General features: G+C 41.4%; 1 protein-coding gene across 7 annotated transcripts in view; it reads left to right on the forward strand.

The window, feature by feature from the left end:
• MPP4 (MAGUK p55 scaffold protein 4) overlaps positions 1 to 5,300 on the forward strand; it is a 37,612-nt gene extending 32,312 nt beyond the window's left edge. For 6 of the 7 annotated variants that reach the window (XM_075608625.1, XM_075608626.1, XM_075608622.1 and 3 more), the window contains one exon: positions 163 to 5,300. In XM_075608625.1, coding sequence (XP_075464740.1) covers positions 163 to 351 — 189 coding nt within the window. In that variant the 3' untranslated portion in view covers positions 352 to 5,300. The remainder of the gene's footprint in view (positions 1 to 162) is intronic. The other variant, XR_012802659.1, reaches the window with a different exon arrangement.
• Positions 5,301 to 11,467: the final 6,167 nt, after the last annotated feature.

Here is an 11,467-nt window from a genome sequence, read left to right on the forward strand (position 1 = left end):
TCAACGTGACGTCATGACACCCAGACGCCGGGAACCACGGTAAGGGGGAGGAAGGGGGGCACGTGGAGAGCAGGACAGCTGGCAGGGGGGGCGCAGGGACAAAAGATTGCGCTCTCCTGCTCTACAGCTTTTGCATATGCAGTTCTGTGTTCTACTTCGCAGGAAGAAGATTTCCAGGAGATTGAAGAATCTGCCAAGAAGATGGAAGCTCAGTTTGGTCAGTTCTTTGACCAAGTTGTGGTGAATGACAATCTGCAATCTGCCTGTGTCCAGCTAATGTCCATTGCACGCCGTGCACAGGATGAACCTCAGTGGATGCCAGCATCTTGGATCTGCTCAGTTTCTCAATAGTCATGAGTTTGGATACCGGTTTCAAAGTGGTTAAAAAAACTTAGTGATACAGTGCTCAATTTCACAAAAATTCTAAGGGGGATACGTATCGGGTGCCACAAATTGAACCATTGCTCCGAAAACGTGAAGATTGCATCATTTTGACTCTTAGAATTGTGTGTGTTTTTAAATGTGTTTTTAAATGTCAATTGGTAATAATTGCTGGGAGGTCTGTGATCCCCTACGCCTTGGTTTTAAGCTCACCCAGCCCAATAGCACGTCATGTAATATACAGTACAGGTAGTCCTCGCTATCCGATGTTTCACTTTACGACGAATGGCATAGACGACGCTTTACAATGTAGCCCTATGGGCCGTTTTTCAACGCCAGACGGCGTTATCCGACGCTCACCGCCACTGATTAACATGGGACTCACTTTACAACGATTTCACTATCCAACGCTACCTCCAGAATGGATTCCGTTGGGTAACCGAGGGCTGCCTGTACTTGTGAATGACCAGTCTATTGACATTTCTTTCTCCATTAGGGAGGTGAAGAGAACATTTACAGGTAGTGTAGGGCCTGCAGTAAAGGTTTACCGTGACGTGGTTACAGTCTTGTAATGCTTTTCCAAAGAATTTAACTAAATAACCTTTACTTCTGAGAAGAAAAACAGATTGTATTTAACTATTTAATTTGTCAGATTGGATGTAGCATTCGGGCTTTTTGTCTTTGTTATATACAGGAGGTCACTACCCCAGTAGCACTCCACAAATACTGACACAAATATGCTGACACACATATATATGGTGTAGTGGGTTTGGAATTCGAGCTTGCTGGATTGTGTCATTTTGACTCTGCATCACTTTGCATCAATGTATAAAGGAGCTCTGTGTGGGAGTGTTGGGGAGTGTTTTAAGGAGGAGGAGAGAGTCGGCACAATATCTTTATCCGATGGGTCAACATTTGCGCCTATAATTGGTGCAGTTTTTATTTCTCTTTGCATCAAATAAATCTATCGGGTCTGAGGTGTAGCAGTGGGACTGCTCAAGGATAGAGAGGATTACACGGACAGGTGCCACACTCCTGGTAGGTAATACAGATTACTGTGCAAAAAGGTGAGCGAAAAATAGACCCTTCAAATATGTGCACTCATGGGTGTCTATCAGGTATAATATGGAACATTAACTCTAGCGATCGAGTTCTCCTCATTAAGATCTACCTTTTATTAATTAATATTCAAAATAGAATAGTGATGATATTGTTAAAACACTATATATGGTTGAAGAGAAAGTTCGAATACTCTGATCTAAAAAAGGGGGTAGAGAGGAAACGGGACTAAATGCCCTATACTTGCTGTAATCTGGTATCGGCAGTATCTAGTAATTTTGTCTTATAAGCAATAACTTTAATAGCCATTTAATACCCTAATTGGGTACTAATAAATTGGTTTGCATTAGTTTCTAATAGTTCCTGTTACTTGCCATTATATTATAATTGTCACCAAGCAGCCAACGAGTAGTCAACAGTATAAATAAAAACGCAATAATTGTGCCTCTTTAGTGCCCATATCAACTTATTAGAGGGTTATAACAATATTGTAGCGAGGTGCAGTTGCACTCTTTACACTTGCTTTCTTGAGACCATTCCAAGGTTTCAATTATCTCTCCTCTCTGAAGTTACCCCCCATGTGATGTCACTCTAAATTATGTGACCGATGGGTGACGACCTAGTGTCACTACTAATGCTCTGTGGGTTACATATTGAATATTAGCTCTAGTGATCGAGTACTTCTTAATAAGATCTAACTTTATTAATATTTAAAATAGTATAATGATCATTTTAAAACAATATATCTAGTTGAATAGAAAGTTAAAACACTCCGATCTAAACATGAGTGGATAGAGCAAGAAAACAGGACTAAATGCCCTCTACTCACTTTAAACTGGTATCTGCCGTATTTAAGATACATAGTTATATAGTAGATGAGGTTGAAAAAAGACATGCGTCCATCAAGTTCAACCTATGCTAAATTTAGACGACAGATACTTTATCCTATAAACGTACTTACAGTATATTGATCCAGAGGGAGGCAAACAAAAAACCCCAGTGAAATATCATCCAATGATCTCATAGGGGGGGGAAATAATTCCTTCCCGACTCCAATAATTGGCAATCCGATTACTCCCTGAATCAACATCCATCCCATGTTTACTTATTTGGTATATCCCTGCATACCTTTCCTTTCTAAAAAGATGTCCGACCTTTTTTGAACAAATCTATTGTATCTGCCATCACAGTCTCCATGGCTAATGAATTCCACTTTTTAACTGCCCTTACTGTAAAGAACCATTTCCTTTGTTGCTGGTGAAATCTCCTTTCCTCCAACCTTAAGGGATGACTCTGTGCCCTTTGTACTGCCCTTGGGATGAATAGTTCATTTGAAAGCTCCTTGTACTGTCCCCGAATATATTTGTATATAGTTATCATATCCCCTCGTAGACACCGCTTTTCTAATGTAAATAAATCTAATTTAGCTAGCCTCTCCTCATAAGTTAGATTGACCATCCCCTTTATTAATTTGGTGGCTCTTCTCTGTACTCTTTTTAGTTCCATAATGTCTTTTGTAAGGAGTGGTGCCCAAAATTGTACTCCATATTCAAGATGTGGTCTTACTAATGCTTTGTAAAGGGGCATAATTATGTTTATTTCCCTTCCATCCATTACCTGTTTAATGCAAGATGAGATATTGTTGGCATTTGCAGCTACTGCATGACTTTGGGCACTATTGCTTAGCCTGCTGTCTACAAGCACTCCTAAATCCTTCTCCATCAAGGATTCCCCTAAATTTATCCCCATTTTAATTTGTAAGTCGCCAGTGTATTCTTGCTTCTCAAATGCATAACCTTACATTTATCTGTATACCTCATCTGCCATTTACCTGCCCACGTTTCCAGTCTCTCCCAAGTCCTTCTGGAGAGAAATTACATCCTGCTCTGATTCTACTATCTTACATAATTTAGTATCATCAGCAAAGATGGAGACTTTGCTCTCTATGCCAACCTCAAGGTCATTAATAAACAAGTTAAAAAGCAGTGGTCCCAGTACCGATCCTTGAGGTACTCCACTCACAGCTTTAGCCCAACCTGAAAAAGGATGCTAGTACATTTTGAGTGACGTGAAATCATGGGACCCATGGAGCATTGGTAGTGACACTAGGGTCACATGATTTCTTGATATATTTTGAATTTATACACTTGCAATATTTGAGATACATACATGCCGCCCCAATCCCCCCTTTTTTAAAGTACATTTTTGGGAAAACACACAATTTTTGAATTTATCAAACCCTAAATACCGAACAAGATTGGTAACACAGTGGCCCATATTTACTAAGTGTGCCTTTTGATATAGCACCGGTCCAATATCACTTTCATGGTAAAAAAAATGTATAAACTAAAAATCCTCTTGATCAGCAAAGGGTGGATAACCATGTTGGTCCTTTCTTCCATGTAGTAACGAGGGAAGGAGAGGGTGGTATGGTACTGTTTATTGTACCAAAAAGTAGTTATGTTACAAGCTTTCAAAACTCTCAGGGTCCTTCATCGGTTATGATCAGGGAGATATTTTAAGGCTTATTAAAGCTAAATAACGTAATGTTATCGTTTGTTCATACGCTGAAGGAGTACCTCAGTGGTAATGTTGCTGGCGTCTAAGTGGGTGAACTCGATGTCCCAAGGTCAGCTCCTTGGGCATGTCAATCTCCCTGTGTCCAAGGCACCACAATTAAATTGTAAGCTCTGCAGAACAGGGACTCATTGTGCCTGCAAAATTATATGTACAAGGCTGTGTACACAGTCTGTGCTACATAATAAATATATACTGTATATATTTTTTTAAACGATATACATGCGGGAACATACATTTCAAGCTTATCAGCTACTAATGCCTTTTATGTTTGCTTAATGATAGCATGAAAATCAGTTTGAAAATAAAGCACAGAGCTCAAATAAAATATTAAATATAGATTGGGACCCCCCACCCCCGTCATGCTCTACCAATGCAATGTTAAAAGTTGAGCAGATTCTGTGTTCGCTCTCTCCTCAACCATCAATTCTGCTACGAGGCTGTTCCATGCACCCACCAACCTTTTAGTGAAGGTCCCCACACCCTTGTTTCGGGTCACAGCACTTCCATGTTACCTGGTCCTTCTAGTCATTGATTTGCACCCTTTCATCCTCCACCTGGATGCTACGTTCCTTCAGCTTCCCCTCTAGTTTGCGTCGGAAGACAGCAGAATTAGAGTTTTTAAAACTGAAGAGGAAGGGGGTGTATGCACGGCACTGAAGGAGATGGCAGCTTTGGAGTGAAGCTCTGCTGATGGCCAGTAACTACAGCAAAATAAAGAAAACAGACCTTCTTTATGAAAAAGTACCCAATATAGGCACAATTATGATACTGAATTCCAATTAGCGCTCAAACAAGGATAACAGCTGGGAGATATACAGTATTTAAAACAATATATAGGATAAATGGTATTGAAACGAGTGATAGATCAACATCTGGACCATATAGGACAAACCAACATTAGAAAGTCCTGGCATAGACAATCTCACATAAATGTCAAGTCTCAATTGGGAAAAAACATAGGTTCAAGGGAAGTCCTAGTGCTGCTTTCTTCAGCAAGATATCACCAACTTTCTGTATATCCAATTTAGCTACAAATACAAGAGCACTCAGAGACAACTATCATAGTGTATACAGTTTATTCCACACAAAAAAATAAATATAGTGAACAAATGCACTCACATTTGTGCTTACGGCTGTAAACAAATAAAACCTGGTCAGGTATACCCGGCCTAAGCCAACCCGTGGACCTCTAGGATCCATTCGTACACACTTTACTGCATGTCAAAGTCTCTCTCTGGTGCCTGCGCTCTCTCCTCCGATCTCTACTTAATTATGCATGCTCCTTTGAGAAAAAACCAAGAGGTCGGGAGAACATTGCACTACGTGGTGGCTCCAATTCAGACAATGACTCAGAATTTCGGGAACTGAGTCAACTTGAGCACCAAGACAGACACAGGATCTATTTTCAAATATAAGAAGAATGTTCCAGGCTAAGATACATTGGCCTTGAGAGATGTAACAGCAAAAATAATTCATGCAACATTTTTTATTTCTGGTTATAGATCAATATTTGGTATAGAGGAGGGTTAGATATATACAAGTCTTTTCCGAGTCAAGGTTTGTATGAGGAAACTTAAATATTAATGCAGATATTAGTTGGACTAGTGTTGGATACTGGAATGAAATGCAAGGTGTAGAGCTGTTGATGAAAGTCAAGCTGGATAGGCGGAGGGAGGTGATGATGCAGATTACTCTGGGGGGGGGGGGGGGGGGACAGCTATTTTCCTGCTGTTGATTCAATTTTTAAGCCCAGCTAATATAGTGGGGATCATCTATAGTTTTGGTTATTTAGATTACACAGAGTTCAATATTTCATGTTTAAAGCTACATTGTTTGCAGAACCCAATCACATTAAAGTATTGTTTTGATGAATTTATATGTAATACAGAAGTTTTAGATCTCCAGGTCAAACAACATTTAGGCTGAAATGAGTAAAGAATATGCCTTCACGTATAGATGTTAAGTACTATTATTACAGGGTAACAAGGTTCCAGCCAAGGCCAAAAGAAGCCTTTGGACCAGTTAGTCATCCCCCAGTTAGCCTTTTTTTGCCCTAAGAGACTTGCTCTGCCCAGTGGTATTTTTACGCCTCCCGCTCCCTATCCCCCTCTTCAAAGTATCCCCGAGTCCACAAGGCAGATTGGCCCGGTACTCCTTATAACCAGGAGATTAAGTTCATCCCTACCCATTTTCAAGTTTTAGGTTTGATGCTTTTCAGTTCATTTATTCTTCGTACTTCAGATATGACATCAGTGGTAAACTTGCCAGAATTCATACACTATGGCTCTTAAAATAATATTGCAAAGACAAAGGTTTAAATAGCCCTCAAAAGCGCAAGATGCTTATATTAGAGTTAGACCACGGAAACAAAATGACGACAATTTTTCGACGAGACATCCTTTAGTAGAAAGTCAGTACCCATGTATTGGGATAATTTTTTCCCTCAAGTTTATATAACGTCAGCTCCTACAATAAAAAGAATAGCAGCCATTTTGGTAAATAAAAAATACAATTTTATTCCAGATCAAACGAAACAGAATAGAGAAGGTCGATATGTTAGTCACAGGCAAATCATACTGTGTCTCTAATCCTCCGCTCCTAATGAAATTAGTACAGCTTTCTTCATTTTATTTCTTTAAGGTGCTTTCTGAAATCAAAACTGAAAATATTAGGAGAAGATTTTAATTTAACATTAAGATAAATAAAGTGCAGATAATTGTTTTGGAGTCAATAGAAGGAACAGGGATATATAAACACTTGAAAATAAGACTCAGAGAATTGGAGTTAGTAGATATTTGGCAGATATTGAACCCCTCCCTTAAAGATTATACTTTCTTATCGGTACAACATTAATCATACTCACGCATTGACTTCCTTTATGTTGAATCTGATTAGGTTTCGTCAGGTATCTCCATTATGTATCCTTTAAAGTAGCATTTTTTAAGTAGCATGCAGTGTGGAGTTGAACAGGAGTAAAACAAGTGGACAGCACAACATCTACTGGCCCTGAATCCTGGATTTGGAACTACGCTGGAAAGGAGGGCATTATCTATCCCAGACTGCACATTTCAGCTCTAAACTATTGCTGCCATGCCGCTGCTACTGGTTTTATTTGCTTTGACCTCACTTCTTTTCAAAATACGTGCTTCTTTCTACCAGTCTCATTATGTCTCCAACTCTAATCATATAATCATATATCTCCATCTCTCCAACCTTCGCCAGATCTCAGTTCACGTGAACTCCTTTCTTACCTGCACCCTCTGACACTACACAACTATACACCCTACACTAAAACACACCGCTACAAATCATCCTCACACATTCTTTTTCTATCCATGCTTCTCCTCCTTGCTTCTGGGATATCGCTCCCAATCCTGGTCACTGCCTTATTTCTGTATGCTCTCGTCCTCGCTTTCCACATACTTCTACTGTATTCCTTCTGGTGTCAACCCCTCTAACTTCATATCCATCCCGTCACCCTCCCTCCTCTCTCCCTTTCTCCTGTGCCCTTTGGAATGCTCGCTGCCTTTCTAACAAGTTCCTCTCTGTGCATGACTTATTTTTCTCTCACTCTCTGCCCCTCTTTGCTATAACTGAGACTTGGGTCACTCAGTCGGACTCTGCTCTGGAAGCTGCCCTCTCTTACGGTGGCCTTTCTTTCTCCCACACCACGTCCTGGTAGCAGGGGTGAAGGCGTGGGGCTCCTGCTCTCCCCTATCCACCGCTACTGTATCTTTCCTATTCCTCCCTCTCTTGTTTTCCCTCCGTTGAGGCGCACATTGTCCAGCTTTTTTCTCCTCTCTTGTCCATGTGGCAGTCATCTATCACCCACCTACCTCTACTTCTCTCCCTTCTGTCGTTGTCACTTTGAATCCTGGCTCTCTTTCTTTCTCTCCTCAGACTCCCCTGTTCTTCTCCTTGGGGACTTCAACTGCCATATTGATGACCCCTCTCTCCCTTGGGCTTCCCGCTTTCTCTCTCTGACCTCTTCTTTTGGCCTTCAACAGTGGACTGCAGCCAGCACCCACAAGGATGGCCACTACCTAGACCTGGTTTTCACTAAAACCTTCTCCACATCCATCTACCCCTCGTCTCTGCAGTGACCTGTGCTCTATTAACCTACCAGCTTTTGATTCCACTTTACTCTCCTCGCTCAGCTCTGCTCCAGACACTGACAACCTGGTCAGGAACTACAACTCTGCCCTATCCTCTCTTGATCTACATTCCCCGCTTTCTCTCTGCCGTTCTCACCCTTTGAACCCCAGACCCTGGCTAAATTTCCACACACGCTATGTTCCTGCACTCGTTCCTCTGAATGCCTCTGGAGGAAATCTCGCAGACTTCCTTCACTACAAATTTATGCTATCCTGTTTCAACTCTGCCCTCTCTCAAGCTAAACAAACCTACTTTTCTTCACTAATCAACATGCACATGTCTAATCCACGCTGACTCTTCTGTCTTTGACTCCCTATTCAGACTACCCTCTGCTGCCTGTTCTTCTTCCTCCATCTCACCTCAGGACGTTGCCGACTATTTCAAGGAAAAGATGGAATCCATACATCAGAACGTCCCCTCTGTATCCTCCTCCCATCCTACACCTCTTCCTAACTCTCCCCCTGCATTCCTTGACTCTTTATCTGCTGTCACAGAGGAGGTGTCGTTGCTGATCTCTTCTTCTCCCTCTACCACCTGCCCTCTTGATCCCATCACATATCACTAAAATAACCTCCATGCTGCCAAAGACAGAGGTCATTACACTCTGCTCATATTACTCGACCTCTCTGCAGCATTTGATACTGTGGACCATCCTCTTCTCCTTCTCCATACTCTTGGCATTCGTAACAAAGCTCTATCCTGGATCTCCTCTTACCTCTACCATCATACTTTCAGTGTCTCTTTTGCTAACACCTCTTCCTTCTCTCTTTCTCTCTCTCTCTCTCTCTCTCTTTCTCTCTCTCTGTCCTCTGTCCTCTGTCCTCTGTCCTCTGTCCTGGGACCCCTTCTCTTTTCTCTTTACACACTCTCTAGGTGACCAAATCACATCTCTTGGGTTCAAATATCACCTTTATGCTGATTACACACTAATTTACTTTTCTACCCCTGACCTTACACCTTCTGTACAGACCAAACTTTCTGAATGTCTCTCAGCTATATCATCCTGGATGGCCCTCTGCTGACTTAAACTTAACATGGCAAAAACAGAGCTCCTCTTACTGCCTTCCAAAACTGGCCCTACTACCTCCTTCCACATACTGTTGGAAGTACTATCATTCACCCAGTAGTCTAAGCACGCTGCCTAGGGGTCACACTCGACTCCTCTCTCACATTCTCTTCCCACATTCAAAAGGTAGCAAAAAACGGTCGTTTTTTTCCTCCGCAATATTACCAAGATATGCCCTTTCCTCTGTTGCTCGACTGCAAAAACTCTGACACAGACCCTCATTCTCTCATGTCTCGACTACTGTAACCTCCTGCTGTCTGGTCTTCTTGCCTCTCGCCTGTCTCCCCTACAATCTATCCTAAACGCTGCAGCCAGAATCACTCTACTTTTTCCGAAATCTGTCTCGGTGTCTCCCCTGCTGAAATCCCTCTCCTGGCTTCCTATCAAATCCTGTGTCACACATTAAATTCTCCTCACTTTTAAAGATTTCCACTCTTTGCCCCTATTTACATATCAGCCCAAATTTCTCACTATACACCATCCCGACTCTTGCGTTCTGCTCAAGGATGTCTTCTCTCTACCCCTTTTGTATCTAAAGCCCTCTCCCACCTTAAACCTTTCTCACTGACTGGTCCACACCTCTGGAATGCCCTACCTTTCAATATCCGGTTAGCACCCTCTCTATCCACATTTAAGACCCACCTTAAGACACAACTTCTTAAGGAAGCATATGAATAGCTCTATGTCTGATAATTAACACCTCATACATAAAGCTTGGCCCCCTGCAGACGCACTTACCAGAACGCCCTCCTACTTTCTCTGTACGTTCTTCCTATCAACCAATTAGATTGTACGCTCTTCGGAGCAGGGACTCCTCTTCCTAAATGTTACTTTTATGTCTGAAGCACTTCTCCCCTTTGTGTTATTTATATTATTTGTTATTTATATGATTGTCACGTATATGACTGCTGAGAAGCGCTATGTACATTAATGGAGCTATATAAATAAAGACATACATACATATCATAAATTCACAACATTACATGGTCTAACCCTGTAATGATAGATCTACATTTTAACTATAAGGCTAATTCACACACCAAGTTGTGAATTTGGTAGCTGAATAACTCTTTACTTAACATACCTGAAGTAGACTCTGGTCTTCAAAGGGGACTCATCTACTATTTTAACCGTAATACGTAATTACCTCTATACCCACCGTCTGGCAGCACACAAGGCAGTAATTAGAGGTTTCCTAATCACCAGGAAAAAATGTGAGAATACTTAAGCTAGAGAAACTTTCTTCAACACTTAGAAATGTTAGTAAGCCAGCCTAAAGTGAATCCCAACAAGAAACTTAGAGAGATGGAGAGGACTAGAGAAATCAAGCTATGTTTGTATGAAGCAGAAAAAGCTTTATGGGGAGGGGTTGAAAAATTACACGGCCAAGTAGGTTTGGGGGGCAGCGGAAGGCGGCGGCAGAGGAGTGAGGACAGCGGGCGGTGGAGGGACATCACTAGACCCTACATTATGTTCTAACTATAGACCAATCTTATTAACAAAAATTCATTAAGGTTCTCGCGAATAGATTTAATGCTTTTATACCTGCTCTGATTTACCCCGATCAAGTTAAATTTATACTGTGCAGACAAAGGCCACGTGATATTAGAAGACCATATATATTCATAATGCTACAACGTATAAACACCACCTATTATTAACAGATGCTGAAAACGCATTGGACAGGATGGATTGGCTATACTTACATAAGAATACTTGAAACATTTGGTTTCAAAGGAGTAATACATGCTGGTGAATTTTTTGGTTACATTTTTATTTTTTTATATATAGAATTTAGTAGAGCAGGGGTCACGTGACCCTGCAGCGTCTTTTGACGCGGCATTGCCAAAGACAAGGTAAGGGAAGTTGCAGAGGCCTCGTGCGATCCCCCGGCATTTAATTGAACTCGGGCTCCATTGCGCATGCGCGAGCGCTAAAGATGGCGGCGCCCTAGACCATACAGCGCCGGGAGCCCCCGGCGACACAGCCGCCCCTCCTGCAACCTCGCAGCGCTCACCGGTGGTAGAAACGGGGACCTGGCTACATTAGGTTGTAGAATGTCATACATAACTTGCTTTGTTTTACCTTTGCTATGTACTGTAGGTATATTATAATCTGAAAATCATGTTAAAAATAAACTATAATCTTACAATAAAAATAGGAAAAATAAATTTAAAAAAAAGATTTAAATATACTCATACTTTTGTTGTTGTTTGTTAGCTGCAT

This window comes from Ascaphus truei, chromosome 7, assembly GCF_040206685.1.
Source record: "Ascaphus truei isolate aAscTru1 chromosome 7, aAscTru1.hap1, whole genome shotgun sequence".
NCBI classification, from domain to species: Eukaryota; Metazoa; Chordata; class Amphibia; order Anura; family Ascaphidae; genus Ascaphus; species Ascaphus truei.